We start from the raw sequence: 27619 nt of genomic DNA, 5'->3' as shown, positions 1-27619 counted from the left end.
TGGTGAGCAACACAGACTCTTTAGAGACCCTAGTTGAGTAATGCAAATTAAAAATGATTCATCACTGGTGTTTTGTTGAAGATTTTCAAATGCATTATATGAAGTTGAGGTTTGATAACACTGACTAATGATATATGTTACAGTGACATTGGTGTACATATATGAAGTTGAGGTTTGATAACACTGACTAATGATATATGTTACAGTGACATTGGTGTACATATATGATGTTGAGGTTTGATAACACTGACCAATGATATATGTTACAGTGACATTGGTGTACATATATGATGTTGAGGTTTGATAACACTGACTAATGATATATGTTACAGTGACATTGGTGTACATATATGATGTATGGTTTGATAACACTGACTAATGCTATATGTTACAGTGACATTGGTGTACATATATGAAGTTGAGGTTTGATAACACTGACTAATGATATATGTTACAGTGACATTGGTGTACATATATGATGTTGAGGTTTGATAACACTGACTAATGATATATGTTACAGTGACATTGGTGTACAAATTGTGATGTATGGTTTGGATTTGATGGCAAAATTAGCAAAAAATTTACCGGAAGTTGATGCTTTGTTTTCCTCAAGTTTACAAGTAAGTGAAGTCAAAGTACATTGAAATATTGAAAAAATGGACGTATTAAATCATTCATTCATTGCTTTGATGTTTATTGATATTTTCTGTAGTTTAAAAATAAAAGGGAAATATTATCTAACAACTTTAAACACCAAAATATCAGTTATAAATGTGTTATAAATATGTTCAGTATCACCCCTCATAATATCAGTGTTATAAATATGTTTAGTATCACCCCTCATAATATCAGTGTTATAAATATGTTCAGTATCACCCCTCATAATATCAGTGTTATAAATATGTTCAGTATCACCCCTCATAATATCAGTGTTATAAATATGTTTAGTATCACCCCTCATAATATCAGTGTTATAAATATGTTCAGTATCACCCCTCATAATATCAGTGTTATAAATATGTTCAGTATCACCCCTCATAATATCAGTGTTATAAATATGTTTAGTATCACCCCTCATAATATCAGTGTTATAAATATGTTCAGTATCACCCCTCATAATATCAGTGTTATAAATATGTTTAGTATCACCCCTCATAATATCAGTGTTATAAATATGTTCAGTATCACCCCTCATAATATCAGTGTTATAAATATGTTCAGTATCACCCCTCATAATATCAGTGTTATAAATATGTTTAGTATCACCCCTCATAATATCAGTGTTATAAATATGTTCAGTATCACCCCTCATAATATCAGTGTTATAAATATGTTCAGTATCACCCCTCATAATATCAGTGTTATAAATATGTTTAGTATCACCCCTCATAATATCAGTGTTATAAATATGTTTAGTATCACCCCTCATAATATCAACAATATTTATCTGCTACATACATGATTGTTTTATATCCAGTTTATACCCACTTTTTTTTTTCCTTTGTCTTTTTGTTAAAGGAAATAAACTAATAGTCTTTGAAACACTCTGATATTTTGAAAAAAACACACAGAAAAACAAGTACAGACAATAAATATACAGGACAGAATAACTGAATAACAAAACTGTCTACAATAGTAGAGGGGCATTATATTTTCTAATCTGTCTGTTTGTTTAACTGTTGATTACTCAAACCATAACTTTTTTTCAGGACAGTAGAATTGTGCCTTTCCTGTCAGCTGGTCTGACAAGTGACAACCGGACAGTAGTACAAGTGACGTTACAGATCATTTGTTTTGCTTCAATTTTGGATGCATTTCCTACAGTTTTGTAAGTCAATAACCAGAGCCAGGTAGTTCAGATGCATATTCGAAAATTCTTAAAATTTTGAAGGAAAAAAATAACAAAACTCGTGTTCGAAGATTTTCCTTAAAAGAATTACTTATGCAGCTTATTTGTGTTGGACATTCTCCACAAGATGCTTTGCTCAAATGATTTGAACTAATTCAAATAGGTCTTGAATTTTGGTATATCTCAATAGCATGCTTTTAACATAAATATATCTAATAATTTGACTTAAAATTGTATATAAATGTCTATTAACCTAGATGTTCAATTTTCTTGGTCTCTATATCCTAGAGATTAATGCTTTTAAGAGGTTGAATAATAGTATTGCGTTGTATTGTATTGTATTATACTTCAGACTTGGTGATGCTTTGGCTGCTAGTAATTGTAAGCGGAAGGAAGAATTAATGAAAAGGGAGACAATTCACCAACATGTTCAATATCATATGCCAGTTTTACAGAGTTATGAAAACAAGGAAAACATAACCAATGATGCCAGTAGGATTTCTGTTCAGGATGCTACAAGACTGTCAGACCAGGAGGCTTCAGTTCAATCTCTTATTGACAAAATGCAGTCTGGCTTTGAGGTATTGTAAAAGTTGAAATACTATAATTAGGACCGCCACATCGAGCATTTTAACAAAAACTGATATATTTGGTGTAGTAAATTTTTGAAAAATTTTGGTTAAAAATGATAAATTCTGAGAATCAGATTTTTTGCTAGGATTTAAATAAAAAAGGTATCATTTGTTATTACAAAATGATTCTTTTGTGTCAAAATTATTGGTTGACCATCATTTACGAAAAAACCCATCAAGATACTTAGTGCTTGGATTTTAACAAAACATATATTAATCGAGAACACATCCTGAATTAATTGCTGGTGTCAAAATTCATGAAAATTGACAACTTATGAACATTTGCTTTGTATGCATCAGTCTCTTTGCCTCACATAAAAATGTGAAAGTGGGCCCTGGTGACACATCAGCTTTCTAGTTGTTAAATGATATACATAAATAAGAATCCTTTACTAGTGTGGTTACAAGTGCTCAGGTTGTGATGTTTGTGGGGACTTGAATATATTTATGTTAGACATACAAAACATATAAACATTATTTACAATGAATGGTTTACGAGAAAAACAAATTTATAGAAACTATTTTGAAAGATTTTTTGGTAGACACCTTTTAAGTTTGCACTGCCTCAATTTGCATTTATTTAGAAACTTAATGTACCCCTTGTGTAGTAAATTGGCTGATAACAAGATAAATAGGTCTATCATTGTCATGGTAATTAATTTTATATTGTGTTATTGTTTCTTTGCCAAAAAGTTTGGTTTTGTTTGACAAGTTTATTGGTTAATGTTTATTTACAACATATTGTGTTTTATTTTGAGTTGAAGGGTGCTAATTCCTCTGAGATAATAGACCTGTATGAACACAAGATACAGTCTCTGCAGGTTAGTATGGTAAAGTTCAGATGAAGTGGATGTAAGCAATTATAGATAACCGTACATAATTATACATGATTATCTTTCAAGAACAATTTAAACCAAAAATCAACACAAAGCATGAAAGAAGTCCTAATACTTATTACAAAATTAAAGAAAAACATCATCCTATCAAAAGAGACTCAAAAGCTGTAAACCAATATATTTCACACTCCAAAGAAAAACAAATGGCACATTTTGTTAGGTTAATTTTATTACTTCATTTTGAAAGATTGTTCAAATGTTGCAGATTTATTTACATAAAAAAGAAAGATGTGGTATGATCGCCTATGAGACAATATCCTACAGAGACCAAAGGATATAGGGTTAGCAACTGTAGCTCACTGTATGGCCATCAACAATGAACAAAAACCCATACTGTATATAGTAGGCTTTAAAAGGCCCCAGCATGACAAAATGTGAAACAATTCAAGCGAGAAAACCAACAGCCTAATTTAAGCTAAAAATAGAATAAAGGAAAAACAAATCTATGGGACAGTAACCATTGACAACCTTTAAATTACAGGCTCCTGACATTTGAGGGGCTCAACCATTCCCTAACCATTGACAACCTTTAAATTACAGGCTCCTGACATGTGAGGGGCTCAACCATTCCCTAACCATTGACAACCTTTAAATTACAGGCTCCTGACATGTGAGGGGCTCAACCATTCCCTAACCATTGACAACCTTTAAATTACAGGCTCCTGACATGTGAGTGCTCAACAATTCCCTAACCATTGACAACCTTTAAATTACAGGCTCCTGACATTTGAGGGGCTCAACCATTCCCTAACCCATGACAACCTTTAAATTACAGGCTCCTGACATTTGAGGGGCTCAACCATTCCCTAACCCATGACAACCTTTAAATTACAGGCTCCTGACATTTGAGGGGCTCAACCATTCCCTAACCCATGACAACCTTTAAATTACAGGCTCCTAACATGTGAGGGGCTCAACCATTCCCTAACCCATGACAACCTTTAAATTACAGGCTCCTGACATTTGAGGGGCTCAACCATTCCCCAACCCATGACAACCTTTAAATTACAGGCTCCTGACATTTGAGGGGCTCAACCATTCCCCAACCCATGACAACCTTTAAATTACAGGCTCCTGACATTTGAGGGGCTCAACCATTCCCCAACCCATGACAACCTTTAATTTACAGGCTCCTGACATTTGAGGGGCGCATAAAGAATATATTTAACATGTTTGTGAGTGCTCAACTCTTCCCTAACCAATGACAGTTGTTTGTCTGCCCAACATTAGAACAAATGGTAAAAATCAGGTGAAATGGGCTTGACCTATAATTGTTTACTTTTTACACATTGTGACTTGGATGGAGGATTGTCTCATTGTCACTCATACCACAACTTCTTATTTATATTGACTCATCTGATCAGTACTATGCATATACCAAAAAACAAAATAACAAATCTAAGAGTATTCCCAGTGTCTGCAAGACTCCAAGACAAAATATAGACCAGTACAACTCCAAAGGACTGATTCAGTGTACAGATCTCATAAACAGAGAAAAGTATTAAAAGCAACATGTTTTTTATAAACAGAGAAAAGTATTAAAAGCATCGTGTAATTCATACACAGAGAAAAGTATTAAAAGCATCGTGTAATTCATACACAGAGAAAAGTATTAAAAGCATCGTGTAATTCATACACAGAGAAAAGTATTAAAAGCATCGTGTAATTCATACACAGAGAAAAGTATTAAAAGCATCGTGTAATTCGTAAACAGAGAAAAGTATTAAAAGCATCGTGTAATTCATACACAGAGAAAAGTATTAAAAGCATCATGTATTTCATTAACAGAGAAAAGTATTAAAAGCATCGTGTAATTCATACACAGAGAAAAGTATTAAAAGCATTGTGTAATTCATACACAGAGAAAAGTATTAAAAGCATCGTGTAATTCATTCACAGAGAAAAGTATTAAAAGCATCGTGTAATTCATACACAGAGAAAAGTATTAAAAGCATCGTGTAATTCATAAACAGAGAAAATATTAAAAGTATCGTGTAATTCATACTCAGAGAAAAGTATTAAAAGCATCGTGTAATTCATACACAGAGAAAAGTATTAAAAGCATCGTGTAATTCATACACAGAGAAAAGTATTAAAAGCATCGTGTAATTCATACACAGAGAAAAGTATTAAAAGCATCGTGTAATTCATACACAGAGAAAAGTATTAAAAGCATCGTGTAATTCATAAACAGAGAAAAGTATTAAAAGCATCGTGTAATTCATAGCATCGTGTAATTCATACACAGAGAAAAGTATTAAAAGCATCGTGTAATTCGTACACAGAGAAAAGTATTAAAAGCATCGTGTAATTCATACACAGAGAAAAGTATTAAAAGCATTGTGTAATTCATACACAGAGAAAAGTATTAAAAGCATCGTGTAATTCATACACAGAGAAAAGTATTAAAAGCATCGTGTAATTCATACACAGAGAAAAGTATTAAAAGCATCGTGTAATTCGTACACAGAGAAAAGTATTAAAAGCATCGTGTAATTCGTAAACAGAGAAAAGTATTAAAAGCATCGTGTAATTCGTAAACAGAGAAAAGTATTAAAAGCATCGTGTAATTCATACACAGAGAAAAGTATTAAAAGCATCGTGTAATTCATACACAGAGAAAAGTATTAAAAGCATCGTGTAATTCATACACAGAGAAAAGTATTACACAGAGAAAAGTATTAAAAGCATCGTGTAATTCATACACAGAGAAAAGTATTAAAAGCATCGTGTAATTCATACACAGAGAAAAGTATTAAAAGCATCGTGTAATTCATACACAGAGAAAAGTATTAAAAGCATCGTGTAATTCATACACAGAGAAAAGTATTAAAAGCATCGTGTAATTCATACACAGAGAAAAGTATTATAAGCATCGTGTAATTCATACACAGAGAAAAGTATTAAAAGCATTGAGTAATTCATACACAGAGAAAAGTATTAAAAGCATTGAGTAATTCATACACAGAGAAAAGTATTAAAAGCATCGTGTAATTCATACACAGAGAAAAGTATTAAAAGCATCGTGTAATTCATAAACAGAGAAAAGTATTAAAAGCATCGTGTAATTCATAGCATCGTGTAATTCATACACAGAGAAAAGTATTAAAAGCATCGTGTAATTCGTACACAGAGAAAAGTATTAAAAGCATCGTGTAATTCATACACAGAGAAAAGTATTAAAAGCATCGTGTAATTCATAAACAGAGAAAAGTATTAAAAGCATCGTGTAATTCATACACAGAGAAAAGTATTAAAAGCATCGTGTAATTCATACACAGAGAAAAGTATTAAAAGCATCGTGTAATTCGTACACAGAGAAAAGTATTAAAAGCATCGTGTAATTCGTAAACAGAGAAAAGTATTAAAAGCATCGTGTAATTCGTAAACAGAGAAAAGTATTAAAAGCATCGTGTAATTCATACACAGAGAACAGAGAAAAGTATTAAAAGCATCATGTAATTCATTAACAGAGAAAAGTATTAAAAGCATCGTGTAATTCATACACAGAGAAAAGTATTTTCAGCATCGTGTAATTCATACACAGAGAAAAGTATTTTCAGCATCGTGTAATTCATACACAGAGAAAAGTATTAAAAGCATCATGTAATTCATACACAGAGAAAAGTATTAAAAGCATCGTGTAATTCATACACAGAGAAAAGTATTAAAAGCATCATGTAATTCATTAACAGAGAAAAGTATTAAAAGCATCGTGTAATTCATAAACAGAGAAAAGTATTTTCAGCATCGTGTAATTCATACAGTAACACAGAGAAAAGTATTAAAAGCATCGTGTAATTCATACAGTAACACAGAGAAAAGTATTTTCAGCATCGTGTAATTCATACAGTAACACAGAGAAAAGTATTAAAAGCATTGAGTAATTCATACACAGAGAAAAGTATTATAAGCATCGTGTAATTCATACACAGAGAAAAGTATTAAAAGCATTGAGTAATTCATACACAGAGAAAAGTATTAAAAGCATTGAGTAATTCATACACAGAGAAAAGTATTAAAAGCATCGTGTAATTCATACACAGAGAAAAGTATTAAAAGCATTGAGTAATTCATACACAGAGAAAAGTATTAAAAGCATTGAGTAATTCATACACAGAGAAAAGTATTAAAAGCATTGAGTAATTCATACACAGAGAAAAGTATTAAAAGCATTGAGTAATTCATCATAGAGAAAAGTATTAAAAGCATCATGTAATTCATACACAGAGAAAAGTATTAAAAGCATTGAGTAATTCATACACAGAGAAAAGTATTAAAAGCATTGTGTAATTCATACAGTAACACAGAGAAAAGTATTTTCAGCATCGTGTAATTCATACAGTAACACAGAGAAAAGTATTAAAAGCATTGAGTAATTCATACACAGAGAAAAGTATTATAAGCATCGTGTAATTCATACACAGAGAAAAGTATTAAAAGCATTGAGTAATTCATACACAGAGAAAAGTATTAAAAGCATTGAGTAATTCATACACAGAGAAAAGTATTAAAAGCATCGTGTAATTCATACACAGAGAAAAGTATTAAAAGCATTGAGTAATTCATACACAGAGAAAAGTATTAAAAGCATTGAGTAATTCATACACAGAGAAAAGTATTAAAAGCATTGAGTAATTCATACACAGAGAAAAGTATTAAAAGCATTGAGTAATTCATACACAGAGAAAAGTATTAAAAGCATCATGTAATTCATACACAGAGAAAAGTATTAAAAGCATTGAGTAATTCATACACAGAGAAAAGTATTAAAAGCATCATGTAATTCATACACAGAGAAAAGTATTTTCAGTATAGTGTAATTCATTATTAGAGAAAAGTATTAAACGCATTGTGTAATTCATAAAAATAGTATTGACAGGATGAACCACCATAATGTAAATAACTGGATTGGTGTATTTGTACTATTTAAATAAAACATTTCATATGATTTTATATAGATTTCAAAATGATCCATGGTTTATGGGTCACCTAAGAGATTAGCTTTCATGTAGGCTGATTAATTGAAAGATTTAAATTGACAAATTTGTGGTAAATTTATATATGAAGTATTTTTTGTTTGTGTAGACAAAAGAAGAACAACTTCAAGACTTGCTGGAAGCCAAGAGTCTAGCTCTCACACAGGCTGATCGATTGATAGCTCAGCATAGGTCCAGGAAAGCTGCTTATGAGGCTGAGGTAAGTTGAGTCTTTTCCCTTTTTCACGTTGATAAATTTGTCCGGGGTTAGCTAAGAGTATGCCCTCACACAGGCTGATTGATTTACTCAATATGTCCAGGAAAAGCTGAATCTGAAGCTGAATTAAGTCTTACTCTCACACACAGGTTGATTGATTTCTCAATATGTAAGGAAAGCTTAATATGAAGCTGATTTTATAGTCGAGTCAAACCTTTTTCACATGTTGATTAATGGGTCAGGAGTCAGCTAAGACAGGGTGATCTATTAATAGATCAACACTGCTCAAGGAAAGCTGTTTATGAAGCTAAGATAACGATGTTTTCCAGAAGAAGACAGACAACAGTGCATATTTTTATTTTCCTTTTATTTATTTTAGGCAGCTAAAATGAGACGATTACTTCACTCATCTGAGATCAACAGTGAGAAATGTAAAGAGGAAATAAATGAGTTAAAATTAAAGAAGGAACATCTACAAAACACACTGGAGAGCGTGATGGAGGAAAAATCTCAGTAAGTTATCTTATACTTGTTCTTAGTATTGCTGTGAAAAGGGGGAAATGAGTCTGATTGAACTTCAACATGATGAAAACAATATTCTATGTGCCACTCCTTTAATTAGACTGAGATTTTAGATTGTCCTTGGTATCCTTTAATTAGACTGAGATTTTAGATTGTCCTTGGTATCCTTTAATTAGACTGAGATTTTAGATTGTCCTTGGTATCCTTTAATAAGACTGAGATTTTAGATTGTCCTTGGTATCCTTTAATTAGACTGAGATTTTAGATTGTCCTTGGTATCCTTTAATAAGACTGAGATTTTAGATTGTCCTTGGTATCCTTTAATAAGACTGAGATTTTAGATTGTCCTTGGTATCCTTTAATTAGACTGAGATTTTAGATTGTCCTTGGTATCCTTTAATTAGACTGAGATTTTAGATTGTCCTTGGTATCCTTTAATTAGACTGAGATTTTAGATTGTCCTTGGTATCCTTTAATTAGACTGAGATTTTAGATTGTCCTTGGTATCCTTTAATTAGACTGAGATTTTAGATTGTCCTTGGTATCCTTTAATTAGACTGAGATTTTAGATTGTCCTTGGTATCCTTTAATTAGACTGAGATTTTAGATTGTCCTTGGTATCCTTTAATTAGACTGAGATTTTAGATTGTCCTTGGTATCCTTTAATTAGACTGAGATTTTAGATTGTCCTTGGTATCCTTTAATTAGACTGAGATTTTAGATTGTCCTTGGTATCCTTTAATAAGACTGAGATTTTAGATTGTCCTTGGTATCCTTTAATTAGACTGAGATTTTAGATTGTCCTTGGTATCCTTTAATAAGACTGAGATTTTAGATTGTCCTTGGTATCCTTTAATTAGACTGAGATTTTAGATTGTCCTTGGTATCCTTTAATTAGACTGAGATTTTAGATTGTCCTTGGTATCCTTTAATAAGACTGAGATTTTAGATTGTCCTTGGTATCCTTTAATAAGACTGAGATTTTAGATTGTCCTTGGTATCCTTTAATTAGACTGAGATTTTAGATTGTCCTTGGTATCCTTTAATTAGACGGAGATTTTAGATTGTCCTTGGTATCCTTTAATTAGACTGAGATTTTAGATTGTCCTTGGTATCCTTTAATTAGACGGAGATTTTAGATTGTCCTTGGTATCCTTTAATTAGACTGAGATTTTAGATTGTCCTTGGTATCCTTTAATTAGACGGAGATTTTAGATTGTCCTTGGTATCCTTTAATTAGACTGAGATTTTAGATTGTCCTTGGTATCCTTTAATTAGACTGAGATTTTAGATTGTCCTTGGTATCTTCTCTCTCTCTTTTTAATAGAAATTGTGTCCAAACAGATATTTACATTTTGGGCCAAAATTACTAACCTCAAGTTTTGATGGCTCTCTTGAAATGTTTTACAGGAGTTGATATAAAGAAAATAATATGGAAAATGAGATAAGAAAAATGTGAGAACAGCTAAATAATTTGACTGGATGATGCTTTGATTATTTGACACAATTTCTTACTGAAACATGATTAAAAAAAACATTTCTCTTGGCCTGCTAGTGCTTCTTATGGTCATTTTCTGGTTAGTTATTATACCCCTGCTTTAAAAAAGTGGGGTATACTGTTTTACCTCTGTCTGTCCGTCCGTCCATCCTTCCGTCTCATGAATATTTTGCGTCGCATCTTTCTCAGGAACTACACTACAAGGATTTCTGAAATTTGGTTTCAGGGTTTATATAAGTCAGCTATATGGTGTCATGCGTTTTCAGATTCATCACTCAACAAATTCCTATTTACCGTCAAGTATTTGGGCGGGGGTATCATCAGTGTGCAGTAGCTCACAGTTTCACTTCATTGAAATGCACAAATAAACTAAAAAGCACCACTTGTCAATAATTCACTGGGAAAATTTTCATAGTTTATATGTCTGTAGTTTCTTAAAAATATTCTGTCATTCTTGGTGAACTCTTATAAGCAGTATATTCTGTAAAATGCCCTATTTAGCTGATTTATGGTTATGAGTAGATAACTGTTTGAAACCAGTTTATATAGCTAATTTTTGAACTTATGTAAGTTGAATGTTTTAATGTGCATTAAATAGTATATGGGAGGGATCTGTTGTGACAAATAGAAACAAGTTTTTTTTCTCATTAAGATTTTTTGTGAAATTGTCTATAGTTCTTTTTAGCTATACTGACAATACATATTTAATTGTTACAGGTATATTTTGATTGTGTGTTACTGATAATTACAGGTATATTTTGATTCTGTGTTACTTATAATTACTGTTTTAGCACTGGGAGACATAGCCTTAGGGTAATTAACTTGGGTAAAGGAGACATAGCTTTAGGGTAATTAACTTGGGTAAAGATATCATACTACTTACTCTCAAACTGGGCATGAGACACATTTATAAGTCTCTCAAACTGAGCACGAGACACATTTATAAGTAACCCATAAACTTCTCAAACTGGGCACGAGACACATTTATAAGTCTCTCAAATTAAGGCACGAGACACATTTATAAGTAACCCATAAACTTCTCAAACTGGGCACGAGACACATTTATAAGTCTCTCAAATTTGGCACGAGACACATTTATAAGTAACCCATAAACTTCTCAAACTGGGCACAAGACACATTTATAAGTAACCCATGAACTTCTCAAACTGGGCACGAGACACATTTATAAGTAACCCATAAACTTCTCTAACTGGGCACGAGACACATTTATAAGTAACCCATAGACTTCTCAAACTGGGCACGCTACACATTTATAAGTAACCCATAAACTTCTAAGTATTGAACTATATTCATTTAAGTATGACTAAAGACAATATCGCTTCAGCATACAAACTTGATGATACCATCTGTCTTCTTTAAGTAATAGAAGTGATTTATTTATTTACAGGTTAGAACAAGTAGCAGAAGAACACCAACAGTTAACAGCAGCTTATACAGAACTGTCAGAAAAGTAAGTACAATATAAACGCCAACAGTTAACAGCAGCTTATACAGAACTGTCAGAAAAGTGAGTACAATATAAACACCAACAGTTAACAGCAGCTTATACAGAACTGTCAGAAAAGTGAGTACAATATATAAACACTAACAGTTAACAGCAGCTTATACAGAACTGTCAGAAAAGTAAGTACAATATAAACACCGACAGTTAAAAGCTACTTGTACAGAACTGTCAGAAAAGTGAGTACAATATATAAACACTAACAGTTAACAGCAGCTTATACAGAACTGTCAGAAAAGTAAGTACAATATATAAACACTAACAGTTAACAGCAGCTTATACACAACTGTCAGAAAAGTGAGTACAATATAAACACCAACAGTTAACAGCTACTTGTACAGAACTGTCAGAAAAGTGAGTACAATATATAAACACTAACAGTTAACAGCAGCTTATACAGAACTGTCAGAAAAGTAAGTACAATATATAAACACTAACAGTTAACAAGAGGTTATACAGAACTGTCAGAAAAGTAAGTACAATATAAACACCAACAGTTAACAGCTACTTGTACAGAACTGTCAGAAAAGTGAGTACAATATATAAATACTAACAGTTAACAGCAGCTTATATAGAACTGTCAGAAAAGTAAGTACAATATATAAACACTAACAGTTAACAGCAGCTTATACAGAACTGTCAGAAACGTGAGTACAATATAAACACCAACAGTTAACAGCAGCTTATACAGACCTGTCAGAAAAGTAAGTTGTTCAAGTGATTTAAGTAAGATTAGCTTTCTTCTTGGAGACGAATAGAAAAAACTATTAAGAATTTGTTTATGAAGTTATTTGTTAGGTACAAGTTATCTTACAGATTATGTCATTAAATGATATCACATGTAGAAAGAGGCATTAGGTTAAAAAGTATACAAAGTGAAAAGATGAATTTTGTAAATAACACTAATATGCATTATTAAAGTGAGATAATTATATTTGCAGATATACATCTGTAGACAAGTCACTGTTGTCATTAAAACAAGAACACAAGACATTATCAGAGATGCATGAAGTATTGCGGAAACATGATGAAAATCTCAAAGAGCAATGTGATAGGTAAGTACTATAATAGCTTCAAAATATTATCATCATTCTCTACAGCTGTTTTCATTTAATTTCTGAAATTTATACCCATTATAGGAGCTGGAATAAGGGGTTTAATGTGTGTGAGGACTTTTTGGATCTGTCAGATACATTTGTAAAGTTTGCAGATACCTTGAATTTTTCAGTATGTTAAAATTAACATTAAATTTTGTCACACATTTCTCCAATACTACTAAACAGAATGACTTGATATTTGTTCAGCAGTTCAACAGGGATGAGTTTATACACTTTAAGAATCTGTCAGACACCTACTTCCTGTTTTGAAATGCTTTGAATTATGAGTAGGGGTATGCTTTAATACCATGACAATGCTTGCATTCTTTTTCCTATTTGCAAACACTCAGACCTAGGCCAAACTGGGAAGGAGAAGTATTAGGGAGAATCCTTTTATATTATGCATATCATACTTTTGTCCTAAAACTTAGTAGGATAGAGTTTGAATCCCGAAATAAAATTTTTCATGCTCTACCTACGATCACATCAACTTGAAATTTAGTATGCATGATCAATATGATGTAAACATTTGATAATGTATAAAAAAAATTGAGTTTTCCCCAGATTTTGCAGTTAATGGTTTTCTGGTTATGACTTTTCTCAGATACTATAAGCAATAGGTCAACTATATTTGGTGTATGACATGTTTTGGTATATGAAATGATTGTAGGGTGTACATGTCTGCCTGCAGGTTCTTTTGACCATGACCTAATTTTCATGATTTATTTGGTCTATATTAAATTTTCATGGTTCTGTTTCTAAGATACTATAAGCAATAGGTTAACTACATTTGGTGTATGACATGATTTAAGATGAACTTATTTGTCTGGCAGGGTTCATCTGACCTTGACCTCATTAGCATGGATTATTGATAATGCTAAGTTTTTGTAATAATTGTATTAAAACCTTTATCTTAAAACTTTTCAACATAAATTCAGTCATGATTAGTAAACCTGGTGAGACATTTCAGCATGTGCACTTTTGTTTGGTAGTAAACATATCATTTTTGCACTGACAACAGCAGTTGATGACAAGACTCCTTGTAGACCCCTTTACATTTTTTTTGTGATTGAAATTGTTTTTTCAGCACATTTATGCTTTGATTTTAATATTTGAGTTTTCAAAAAGAGTAACCAGTAAATTTGTTTTTTAGTGCAGCAGAACAACTGAGTAAGCTGGAGACAGAAAGGAAAACTTTAAATAAAACTCTGAAGGAGAAAGAATCAAAACTATCAGGTTAGTTCACTTAAAATATGTACTCTTGATCAAGGCTTCCAAAATGGTCATATTTGCCGGACAAATATAAATTTATCAGACATTGTCCGACTGTGCCAAGCATGAAACGGACATTCTACATGGGTTTGCCATTTCAACATTCATGTAATTAAGAAAATTCAGCCATTTTGACTTTACCTCATGCCTTAAACAGCCACACTTTTCTGGTCATAAAAGTGGCATTACTCTATAAACAAGCCCTACTATAATCCCCTCTCATTACAATCAAGGTTAATTAAGTGTCTAACAGGTGAGATTTACCTGTGATCACCTGTGTCAGGTAAACTAAAGACGTATTTACACTTGTATGCAAATTTGTCCGCCCTTACGTAAAATCACACAAGTTCCCGTAAAATTTGACTTCATAATTCAAAAAATTTGACATCACAATTCAAAAAATTATTGTTGCTTGACGTCAGAAGGTTATTCAGAGCAGATCTAAGGTCATTAGGAGAAAACAGCTAAATACCAAAAGTGTAAATACGTTTATTTGTACCGGACATCAATCAATCTTTTTGGAAGTTATTTTTATTTTATTAAAGATAAAAACTTTCCTGGTTTAAATCTAACTACTTTTTAGCAAAACAGATTTAGACTATCAGAAAAACGTATTTAAAATGATAAGATTATAATTTGCAAAGGTGGTAAAAAAGTTAAACAGACAGAACCACGTCAATTGAAATATAAGAAGTGTGCGCATGTGCAAAAGTGTGATATATTTTATTATGTAATAATGCGTCCGAATTCATCCAAAATGAAAAAAATGTCATATATACCATTATCTTATGTTCATCTCAAGTACTTTCCCTAAGAAATAACGTAGAAAGAACTGCTTCAACTCAATAATGCTAGATAAAAATACACGGGTTTTGCACAACCGTCTCTGTTCCGCATTCTATCGTCATCTAGTAAATTGGAAAACGAAATAACTAAGCTGGTCCTCAACTGACTGATAAACTTTGTTAAGTCTGTAGATATATGCCAATTCAAACCATGCACTATCAATGTAATTGTTCATGTCAAACATGGAATAAGTCTGTAGATATATGCCAATTCAAACCATGCACTATCAATGTAATTGTTCATGTCAAACATGGAATAAGTCTGTAGATATATGCCAATTCAAACCATGCACTATCAATGTAATTGTTCATGTCAAACATGGAATTTATATAAATGTATGAAGTATGAAGTTTATGGTCCTTTAATAGTTGAATGGCTTTATTATATGATTATGTCCCTCTTTTGTTATAGGGTAACCTGAATAAAGGGATAAAAAAATGGGATTGTAAAAATGTCCGGCTGGCTCAAATATTTTTTGGAAGCCCTGCTCTTGATCACAGATGTTGCATTAACATACATTATGATAACTATGACATTTGAAAATTATATCCCATTCTTATAGGAACATAATGATATTTCATATGTTTTTCTTTCAAACAGTAGCTTTAGGTACGATTTGTGATTTATAGTGTGTTTAAATAGAACACATTTCTGCATCATTTTAATTTATACAAACATTTGAAAAGGCTGCAATATATAATAAACTATCAATTTTTTTTTTCTTCTTCTAGAACTGATGAAGACACACACAAAATTACAAAAGGATCATAAGACGTCTGAGAGTGAGAGAGAGCAATTAGAGGAAGCTGTTGATAAATACAGAGCAAATATGGCTCAGTTAGAGCAGACAAAGAAAGAATTTCAACATCAGGTTTGTTCTCTTTCCCTTCTAACTTCTTCAAAGTTGACAGATGTTAATCTGATTGAAGGCCCTACTCAAGACTACCAATACCTATTTCAAATCCCACAATGTGTTCTATTGGAGGCCCTACTCAAGACTACCAATACCTATTTCAAATCCCACAATGTGTTCTGTTGACGGCCCTTCTCAAGACTACCAATACCTATCTCAAATCCCACAATGTGTTCTGTTGACGGCCCTACTCAAGACTACCAATACCTATCTCAAATCCCACAATGTGTTCTGTTGGAGGCCCTAATCAAGACTACCAATACCTATTTCAAATCCCACAATGTGTTCTATTGGAGGCCCTACTCAAGACTACCAATACCTATTTCAAATCCCACAATGTGTTCTATTGGAGGCCCTACTCAAGACTACCAATACCTATCTTAAATCCCACAATGTGTTCTATTGGAGGCCCTACTCAAGACTACCAATACCTATTTCAAATCCCACAATGTGTTCTGTTGACGGCCCTACTCAAGACTACCAATACCTATCTCAAATCCCACAATGTGTTCTATTGGAGGCCCTAATCAAGACTACCAATACCTATTTCAAATCCCACAATGTGTTCTGTTGACGGCCCTACTCAAGACTACCAATACCTATTTCAAATCCCACAATGTGTTCTGTTGGAGGCCCTACTCAAGACTACCAATACCTATCTCAAGTCCCACAATGTGTTCTATTGAAGGCCCTACTCAAGACTACCAATACCTATCTCAAGTCCCACAATGTGTTCTGTTGAAGGCCCTACTCAAGACTACCAATACCTATCTCAAATCCCACAATGTGTTCTGTTGGAGGCCCTACTCAAGACTACCAATACCTATCTCAAATCCCACAATGTGTTCTGTTGGAGGCCCTACTCAAGACTACCAATACCTATCTCGAAATCCCATAATGTGTTCTGTTGGAGGCCCTACTCAAGACTACCAATACCTATCTCAAATCCCACAATGTGTTCTATTGAAGGCCCTACTCAAGACTACCAATACCTATCTTAAATCCCACAATGTGTTCTATTGAAGGCCCTACTCAAGACTACCAATACCTATCTTAAATCCCACAATGTGTTCTATTGAAGGCCCTACTCAAGACTACCTATACCTATCTTAAATCCCACAATGTGTTCTATTGAAGGCTCTACTCAAGACTTCCAATACCTAGACTACCAATACCTATCTCGAATCCCACAATGTGTTCTATTGAAGGCCCTACTCAAGACTTCCAATACCTATCTCAAATCCCACAATGTGTTCTATTGAAGGCCCTACTCAAGATTACCAATACCTATCTCAAATCCCACAATGTGTTCTGTTGAAGGCCCTACTCAAGACTACCAATACCTATTTTAAATCCCACAATGTGTTCTGTTGAAGGCCCTACTCAAGACTACCAATACCAATCTCAAATCCCACAATGTGTTCTGTTGGAGGCCCTACTCAAGACTACCAATACCTATCTCAAATCCCACAATGTGTTCTGTTGGAGGCCCTACTCAAGACTACCAATACCTATCTCTAAATCCCATAATGTGTTCTATTGAAGGCCCTACTCAAGACTACCAATACCTATCTCAAATCCCATAATGTGTTCTATTGAAGGCCCTACTCAAGACTACCTATACCTATCTCAATCCCACAATGTGTTCTATTGAAGGCCCTACTCAAGACTACCAATACCTATCTCAAATCCCACAATGTGTTCTATTGAAGGCCCTACTCAAGACTACCAATACCTATCTCAAATCCCACAATGTGTTCTATTGAAGGCCCTACTCAAGACTACCAATACCTATCTCAAATCCCACAATGTGTTCTATTGAAGGCCCTACTCAAGACTACCTATACCTATCTTAAATCCCACAATGTGTTCTATTGAAGGCCCTACTCAAGACTACCAATACCTATCTCAAATCCCACAATGTGTTCTATTGAAGGCCCTACTCAAGACTACCTATACCTATCTCAAATCCCACAATGTGTTCTATTGAAGGCCCTACTCAAGACTACCAATACCTATCTTAAATCCCATAATGTGTTCTATTGAAGGCCCTACTCAAGACTACCTATACCTATCTTAAATCCCACAATGTGTTCTATTGAAGGCCCTACTCAAGACTACCTATACCTATCTCAAGTCCCACAATGTGTTCTATTGAAGGCCCTACTCAAGACTACCTATACCTATCTCAAATCCCACAATGTGTTCTATTGAAGGCCCTACTCAAGACTTCCAATACCTATCTCAAGTCCCACAATGTGTTCTATTGAAGGCCCTACTCAAGACTACCAATACCTATCTCAAATCCCATAATGTGTTCTGTTGGAGGCCCTACTCAAGACTACCTATACCTATCTCAATCCCACAATGTGTTCTATTGAAGGCCCTACTCAAGACTTCCAATACCTATCTCAAGTCCCACAATGTGTTCTATTGAAGGCCCTACTCAAGACTACCAATACCTATCTCAAATCCCATAATGTGTTCTATTGAAGGCCCTACTCAAGACTACCAATACCTATCTCAAATCCCATAATGTGTTCTACTGAAGGCCCTACTCAAGACTACCAATACCTATCTCAAATCCCACAATGTGTTCTTAATAATAATGTGCATCCCATTATTGGTCAAATGAAAATACCTGACTTGATTGTACATGTAATTAAAATGTTGTGTATGTCTATATTTCTTCCTCTATAATAAAATTAATATAATAAACATTTATTCCTTACATTGAAATGGAGAAACTTGGTCAAGTCCTGATGAAAGTTCCTCCATGGTTAAATCTTTGGAGATCCCTGTTTAATTTCTTGGTGTGTGTTTATACAATGTAAGCATTGCTTGTTTACTTGGTATTATCTCAACATGTTTAGAAATGTTTCTCTTTGGTGAAAGTTCTTTGTAGACAGAATACCCATGATATGTACATAAAAGAAAAAGCCTTAATTATCTCCCCTGCCTACCTTTGTTAAACACTGTGATAATTCAGTTTTCTCTCTGACCAGCTTTATAGGTGTAGGCAATATAAACCTGTTATAATAATGGGAGGCTATTTCCTCACCCTGTCTGAATTTGCTATGGGGTGATATTATATTAATTATTCTTATATATAATTTCAGGATTCCTGACTAAGTTGTGTAGACAACAAAACTAATACAATAGAGTGTTTGATTAAAGCCATTTTTGGTCTCCACTGACTTTAGGGATAATAACTGAATTTGACTTTATATCTTGTCACTATATGATTTATTGGGACAACTTGAAACAGTTTGATCCTATATTTCAGGTCTCATCACTAGAACTTCTCTGTAGACAACATGAAACAGTTTGATCCTATATTTCAGGTCTCATCACTAGAACTTCTCTGTAGACAACATGAAACAGTTTGATCCTATATTTCAGGTCTCATCACTAGAACTTCTCTGTAGACAACATGAAACAGTTTGATCCTATATTTCAGGTCTCATCACTAGAACTTCTCTGTAGACAACATGAAACAGTTTGATCCTATATTTCAGGTCTCATCACTAGAACTTCTCTGTAGACAACATGAAACAGTTTGATCCTATATTTCAGGTCTCATCACTAGAACTTCTCTGTAGACAACATGAAACTGTTTGATCCTATATTTCAGGTCTCATCACTAGAACTTCTCTGTAGACAACATGAAACAGTTTGATCCTATATTTCAGGTCTCATCACTAGAACTTCTCTGTAGACAACATGAAACAGTTTGATCCTATATTTCAGGTCTCATCACTAGAACTTCTCTGTAGACAACATGAAACAGTTTGATCCTATATTTCAGGTCTCATCACTAGAACTTCTCTGTAGACAATATGAAACAGTTTGATCCTATATTTCAGGTCTCATCACTAGAACTTCTCTGTAGACAACATGAAACAGTTTGATCCTATATTTCAGGTCTCATCACTAGAACTTCTCTGTAGACAATATGAAACAGTTTGATCCTATATTTCAGGTCTCATCACTAGAACTTCTCTGTAGACAACATGAAACAGTTTGATCCTATATTTCAGGTCTCATCACTAGAACTTCTCTGTAGACAACATGAAACAGTTTGATCCTATATTTCAGGTCTCATCACTAGAACTTCTCTGTAGACAACATGAAACTGTTTGATCCTATATTTCAGGTCTCATCACTAGAACTTCTCTGTAGACAACATGAAACTGTTTGATCCTATATTTCAGGTCTCATCACTAGAACTTCTCTGTAGACAACATGAAACAGTTTGATCCTATATTTCAGGTCTCATCACTAGAACTTCTCTGTAGACAACATGAAACAGATATTGACAACAAAGATAAAGAACTTGTAACATTAAAGGGAGAAGTGGACAAACACAGACAGATTGCTGCGTTAATTAATAGTCTTAGTAGTGGAAAGTCTGAAAATGTAGCACGGCCATAGACATTAAACAAAAGATGGTCGTAAAAAGTAGCTTAACCATAGACATTAAACACAAAATAGACTTAAAACACAGCATGGCCATAGACATTAAACAAAAGATGGTCGTAAAAAGTAGCTTAACCATAAACATTAAACACAAAATAGACTTAAAACGCAGCATGGCCATAGACATTAAACACTAGATAGATCTAAGATATAGCACAGATGGATATAAATACAGTGCTGCCTAAATCAGTTCATCAATGAAGCCAGATTGCTGCATTAATCCATGGCTTTACTCATTCATTATTTCACTGAGAAAGAAAAACATTTTAATCCATGAAATTTATTTTGGCAATGACTATTAGAGGTGCTAGATAATATTAAGACATTACAAGATAAAACACATTCTTTTTTTGTCAAGCCTGCGAAATATATTTCGCGAAAGGGAGACATAGCGATCCTAGATTCCGTCGGCGGCGATGTCAACATTTAGGTTCAGTCTGTGGTTCAAGTTTTTTTAGACATCAATAATTTTGTCAAACCTTCATGGAATTTTATGAAATTTGGACAGAAGCTTGTTAATGACCAAAAGACAGTATTCAGAGCAAATTTTTGAAAATTTTTATTTTCATTTTTCTGTATTTTACTGTCTGGGGTTAAAGTTTGTTAGACATCAATTACTTTGTCAAAACTTCATAGAGTATTATGAAATTTTGGCAGAAGCTATTTAATGATTAAGAGATAATGTCTGAAGCAAACCTTTTCATTTTTATTATTTTTCTGATAGATGGACCTTGTTTTTTTACAGTTGGATTATATTTTTTGAAATGATAAATTTGTAAACCTTCATGGATTGTTATGAAACTTTGACAGAAGCTAATCTCCAAGACCGAGAAATATCATCTACGAAAAAGTTTGAGTTTTTTTTAAATTGTATATTTTACTGATAAATGGACTCACTTTTTAAGTCAAGATTACACCTTTACACTGACATCAGCAATAGCAGGCAAGACACATGGTTACACAGAACCCCTTACAATTTTTTGTGAGCGAATTCGTCCAGTAAACACATATACAAAACTCAAAAAAATAAATAGGTTTGATCTTTATATTTGATCATTTGTTTTATTAATTTACCTTTGGGGATCCCCAGTACAATACATTTCATAGTTTAATATATCTTATTAACAATGAGTGGAATTTCATTTTCAAGCCGCCATGTTATATTGGTTATGAAAGTGGTATAAGGCCAGTTAATATGTGATAAGAACTATTTATAAGGACAGTTACAATAAAGCTAATGTGATATGTATATTGATTTTTAATGACAAGACTTCATGTGTTTTGTATTTTATAGTGTAACATATATCTCACTGATTATATAATTGTTGCACCTCATATAACTTGAGTTTCTGTCTTGTATTTTTATGATGATTTTCTTGTTGCCTTAGTTACAATGTTGTTTCTGCCTCAATTAAACTTTTTCAACATTTTTCAATTGTTTCTTAAATATATGTTAATATGATTAATATGAAAATGTTTTCTTTTATACTTAAGTATTAGTCAATGTATCTCTATGAAATTGTACCACAAGGTTCCATACCACACACACAGAAGGTTGGGGTCGATTTTGTGGGTTGTGGCTTTAATCGTTAAGAAACTAGAAGCCAAATAGGGGCAAAAAACAAGACTTTTCTAATACTGGCTAAGCTGGTTCTAACATAAATTATTTCTGATCTATATAAAGAAACAACAAATACTGATATGGCAGGAGATACACACCAAGCAGGGTGTGTAAATTATTATATTTAGCTTGTAAACAGATTCACTAAGTATTGCGCAACAGCTAAGTATTGCACAACAGCAAGAAATCTTCAATTGAAAATAAATACACAAATTTTTTAACCAATTTCAATGAGAATTAATTTAAAGTCTTGAATTGTTTGAGGTTTTTACCATGTATTACTATATTGGATATTTGGACATTTTTAAATAGGTCTACATTGAGGTCCAAAAGGGTTCAGAATTAGAATTTGTTCGATTTCATCAAAAACTGAATTTTTGTGGTTCTATGATATGCTGAATCTAACTGTGCATTCAGATTTTTAATTTTGGGCCCTGTTTTCAAATAAGTCCATATTAAGGTCCAAAGGGTCCAAAATTAAACTTTGTTTGAATTCATGTTTTTTTTTTATATGCTGAATCTAACCATGGAATTAGATTTTGGATATTGGACCATTAAGTAGATTAAATATCCCATTTCAAATTTTTAAGTTATCTGACCACATTTATTCTGTGTCAGAAATCAATAATGTGTCAAATATTTAATCACTATCCAAATTCAGAGCTGTATCAAGCTTGAATATTGTGTCCATACTTGCCCCAACTGTTCAGTCGTATCCAGCTGCTCAGGCGGAGCGCATTTTTAACTTTTCATTTAAATTACAGAATCATTAAGAACAGTTATTATAAGTGAAAGTATTGATTAGTGTGTTTAGTTGTTAATTATTGATGGAAACAGTATTTTAAATTGACAGCTATGTTTCCTGTGTGATCGTGCATTAAGCATTTTGTATTCAGGGAATTTGTAAAATTATTTATTGATTCTGTACATGTCATATTATTTATCTCTTGTAACTTTATCAGACATGCATTTATTTTCATGAAATATTTTGCATTTTCATATAAAATCGAAATAAATAGTTTTAGATTTATCCAATTGTTTTGAATGATTTCCCTATTTAAATCTAGAAAATACATATAGATACTACTTCTGTGTCAAATATGAGATATAGGAATGCTTATCTGGTAGCTGCATTGGTTTTTGTCTCGCCTGCATGAGGTATTACAATCAAGCAGCGAAAACTATTTGTATAGAGATTTATATTTCAGAAGCTAGAAAACCTGGATGCTTCATACCTTGTATGCAGATACCATATGTTACAAAGTTTCCTCTGTCATATGTCCATTGTTCTTGACCTTATTTTCATGGTTCAGCGACTGCTTGAAAAAAAATTACTGTTTTGTTTTTAAAGTGAATACAAACTTATTATGAGTAACAGGATAACAATATTTGGTATATGGGTTCCTTGCAAGGTCTACATGTCTGTCAGGTAGGGTTCACCTATAAATTCATGGATCACTGATCAAGGTTAAAGTTAAGTGGTCAAGTCCTTTTCTCAGGTACTATAAGCAGTAGGTAAACTATATTTGGTGTATGGAATGAGGAATGATTGTAAGGTGTACATGTCCGACTGGCAGGTTTCATCTGACCTTGACCTAATTTTCATGGTTCATTGGTCAATGATAGGTTTTGTGGTTATATCAATTTATCAGTTACCATAAATAATATTTGGTGTATGGAATAATAGTAAGGTGTACATGTCTGTCTGGCAGGGTTCATTTTAACTTGACCTCATTTTCATGGTTCATTGGTCAATGTTGAGATTTTGTGGTTTGATCTGTTTCACATATACTTTTAAGTGATAGGATCACTATATTTGGTGTATGGAATGATTGTAAGGTGTATATGTCTGTCTGGCAAGGTTCATCTGACCGTGACTTCATTTTCATGGATGATTGATAATGTTATGTTTATGTGATCCTTATAGTGATACCTTCATATTACACCCTATCAACATCAACTCAAAGAATAAAGAAAAACAGGCGAGACATTTCAGTATGAGCACTCTTGTTAAATAAAGCTTTATAGTTCAATGACTGCAAAAAATATCTATATACTATTATTTGTTGTATTGAATGATTGCAATATTTACATGTTCATCATTTCATGGTTCAGTGATCAATGATAAGTTTTCTTGATAAGGTCCATTTCTCACATACTATAAGTAACATGTAAACTATTTTCAGTGTCAAGAATGATTACTTGGTATGAGGTGTACATAATAGAAAAACACAGGATATGGGCTATCCATATATGACACCAGAGCAGTACATGCACAACAAAAAAAAAACACACACAAAAAGCAAAGGGACAGTGCTTTTATTGCCATTCTTCATCATAAAGTCTGAGAATCTGACAGGATTCATCTGACCTTATTTTCATGGTTCATTGATGTTTAGTTTATGTGATATCTGTAGTAAAAATGTATTCTTTTCATTTTTTAAACTGCATAGATATGGCTTTAAAATTCACATAAAGACAATATTTTTATGCTGAAAGTTTCCATTAACTATGAGTAGATCAATGTGCTCGAAAAATTAGGTTTGGAGAAATTGTTTTAGGACTTTAAGAAACACTCTGAAAATTTGTGTACTATAGTGTGCAGATATGACTAAGTCAATGCCATGCCAAAGTAAAATTTGTGTACTATAGTGTGCAGATATGACTAAGTCAATGCCATGCCAAATAAAATTTGTGTACTGTAGTGTGCAGATATGACTAAGTCAATGACATGCCAAAGTAAAATTTGTGTACTGTAGTGTGCAGATATGACTAAGTCAATGCCATGCCAAAGTAAAATTTGTGTACTGTAGTGTGCATATATGAATAAGTCAATGCCATGCCAAAGTAAAATTTGTGTACTGTAGTGTGCAGATATGACTAAGTCAATGCCATGCCAAAGTAAAATTTGTGTACTGTAGTGTGCAGATATGACTAAGCTAATGCCTTGCCAAAGTAAAATTTGTGTACTGTAGTGTGCAGATATGACTAAGCCAATGCCATGCCAAAGTACAATTTGTGTACTGTAGTGTGCAGATATGACTAAGCTAATGCCTTGCCAAAGTAAAATTTGTGTACTGTAGTGTGCAGATATGACTAAGCCAATGCCATGCCAAAGTAAAATTTGTGTACTGTAGAAATTAATCTGGTAAAAAAGATAAAAGAGATGCAAAAGAACACCATGTGATTTAGATTCTGTGAGTTTGTTGAGTGGTTCAGGAGCAGCGTAAGATAGAAAGGGGGGAAAGGAAAGACAGACTGACCCCTCCTAATATACCACCCCTTCACAAAGGGGTCGGGGTATGATTAAACACAATCTTTGGTAAATATATCTCACCTGAGGAAGCCAGCCATTAATCCATGATGACAAAAAAAATCATAAAGAATTTTACAGTATTGTTTATTAATAATATTATATAAAATATGTTAACAATAGACAACATACATGAAGTGTTTTACAATACAATTATAGTGACACATTAGACAACATACATGAAGTGTTTTACAATACAATTATAGTGACACATTATAGTGATGACATGATAACCAATGACATTGTTATTTTGTATATTTTTTTTACAATGAGATTGACAGACTTTTTATTATATGGTTCAGCAGTATAATAAATTGTCTTATCTACACTTCCTTTCTTGAACATTAATAAATCAATAAACATAAAGTATACACAGTAAATATAAAATAGCACCATTTATCTTTATATGCAGATCATGTGTGAAAAAACAAGCACTGAAATAATAATGTTTATAAAATTCTTCAATCAATCATTACTATCTTTCAAATTAAATGCTAGTTCAGGTATAAATTGACATAAATTCTATGTGAGGAAATCAGATTTTTGAAATAGTTGTATTTCATCATATTTATGAACGTTTCAAATAATAAAGTGACAGAGCGATTTGGTCATTTTAAAATGACTCAAAATTAAAAAACCTCAAAATATGTAAAGCATGTATTCTCTTTTTTTAAGATGGATTTCTGGTTTTAAGACAAACTATCACAGCATTCCTATATCTTTGTATTTCTTTAATACATCAGGGAAGTCATCTTTATACAATACAGGATCTGCACGGAATTCAATACTCTTTAAAGGCATAGACTGATATATACGTGTAAACTGATTAATACAATCTGACCTCTCAATCATGTGACCAAGATCAGAGGACAACATCTCTGTGTTCACACACTCTGGACATTTGAATTTTTTCCTTGGTGTGACCTTGATAGCAGCCTTGCCTGTGACATTTGACATTAGAAAGTTCATGGCTATGTCCTCACAGTTCATGTGTTCATCTACCCATGTTTTCAGCTCGACAGGCATGGCATGGGTGTACAGGTAACTGAAATACTGAAAAACAACAGGACTGAGGTTAACTTATATATAGTATTTATATAGTATATATTGAAAATGTCTTCAGTTAAAAAAGAATGTATGGGTGAACATGCACAGAAATATTGAAAATAAGTTAATCTGTGTATAGTGGACACAAAAAGTTTATGACAATGTCTACACTGATGTCGGCATGTTACACCACTGTCCCAGGTTAGGAGGAGGGTTGGGATCCCGCTAACATGTTTAACCCTGCCACATTCTGTATGTATGTGCCTGTCCCAAGTCAGGAGCCTGTAATTCAGTGGTTGTCGTTTGTTTATGTGTTACATATTTGTTTTTCGTTCATTTTTTGTACATAAATTAGGCCGTTTTTTTTCTCGTTTGAATTGTTTTACATTGTCATTTCTGGGCCTTTTATAGCTGACTGTGCGGTATGGGCTTTGCTCATTGTTGAAGGCTGTATGGTAACCTATAGTTGTTAATTTCTGTGTCATTTGGTCTCTTGTGGAGAGTTGTCTCATTGGCAATCATATCACATCTTCTTTTTTATATGACATAAGTATATGGGTAACTAAAACACTGCTAAATAGCATGTTAACCAGTATATGATAGACAGAAAGTTCATGGAAAAGTTTTCAGTTCTGAAAGAATGCATGGGTGTAAATGCCATTGAAATACTGAAAAAATAATACCGGTTATAACATGTAGATAGTAGGCATTTCACTTTATATAACTGAAATACATACTATAATGGTCATGATAAAAATAAATCAGCTTTATCATGATATCACTGGTCAAATGTTAAACTTACTTATAATTACTTTTGTGTAAATTGTGTTTTTGTACCACTGGAAATGTACTTTTGTTGTTGGACTGTTCTTAAGTTAACCAACTGCTGTTCCTTATCCTATGTTGGTGCTTTCAA

The 27619-nt window shown here is 32.9% G+C and overlaps 2 protein-coding genes across 21 annotated transcripts in view; one reads left to right on the top strand and one right to left on the bottom strand.

Moving 5' to 3' along the window:
• LOC127725168 (protein CIP2A homolog) overlaps positions 1–23373 on the top strand; it is a 55501-nt gene extending 32128 nt beyond the window's left edge. For 4 of the 19 annotated variants that reach the window (XM_052231998.1, XM_052231999.1, XM_052232000.1 and 1 more), the window contains 11 exons: positions 521–620; positions 1710–1828; positions 2202–2430; positions 3240–3302; positions 8466–8576; positions 8953–9086; positions 12002–12064; positions 13057–13170; positions 14366–14448; positions 16062–16201; positions 20516–23373. In XM_052231998.1, the coding sequence (XP_052087958.1) occupies positions 521–620; positions 1710–1828; positions 2202–2430; positions 3240–3302; positions 8466–8576; positions 8953–9086; positions 12002–12064; positions 13057–13170; positions 14366–14448; positions 16062–16201; positions 20516–20677 (1318 nt within the window). In that variant the 3' untranslated portion in view covers positions 20678–23373. The other 15 variants (XM_052232002.1, XM_052232001.1, XM_052232003.1 and 12 more) reach the window with 15 other exon arrangements.
• Positions 23374–25726: 2353 nt separating this feature from the next.
• LOC127725165 (exostosin-2-like) overlaps positions 25727–27619 on the bottom strand; it is a 31860-nt gene continuing 29967 nt past the window's right edge. For both annotated transcript variants that reach the window (XM_052231994.1, XM_052231995.1), the window contains exon 11: positions 25727–26709. In XM_052231994.1, coding sequence (XP_052087954.1) covers positions 26359–26709 — 351 coding nt within the window. In that variant the 3' untranslated portion in view covers positions 25727–26358. The remainder of the gene's footprint in view (positions 26710–27619) is intronic.

The sequence above is a fragment of the Mytilus californianus genome, unplaced genomic scaffold, assembly GCF_021869535.1.
Source record: "Mytilus californianus isolate M0D057914Y unplaced genomic scaffold, xbMytCali1.0.p SCAF_15, whole genome shotgun sequence".
In the NCBI taxonomy this organism is placed as follows: domain Eukaryota; kingdom Metazoa; phylum Mollusca; class Bivalvia; order Mytilida; family Mytilidae; genus Mytilus; species Mytilus californianus.
This window is presented reverse-complemented; position numbering and strand designations above follow the sequence as displayed.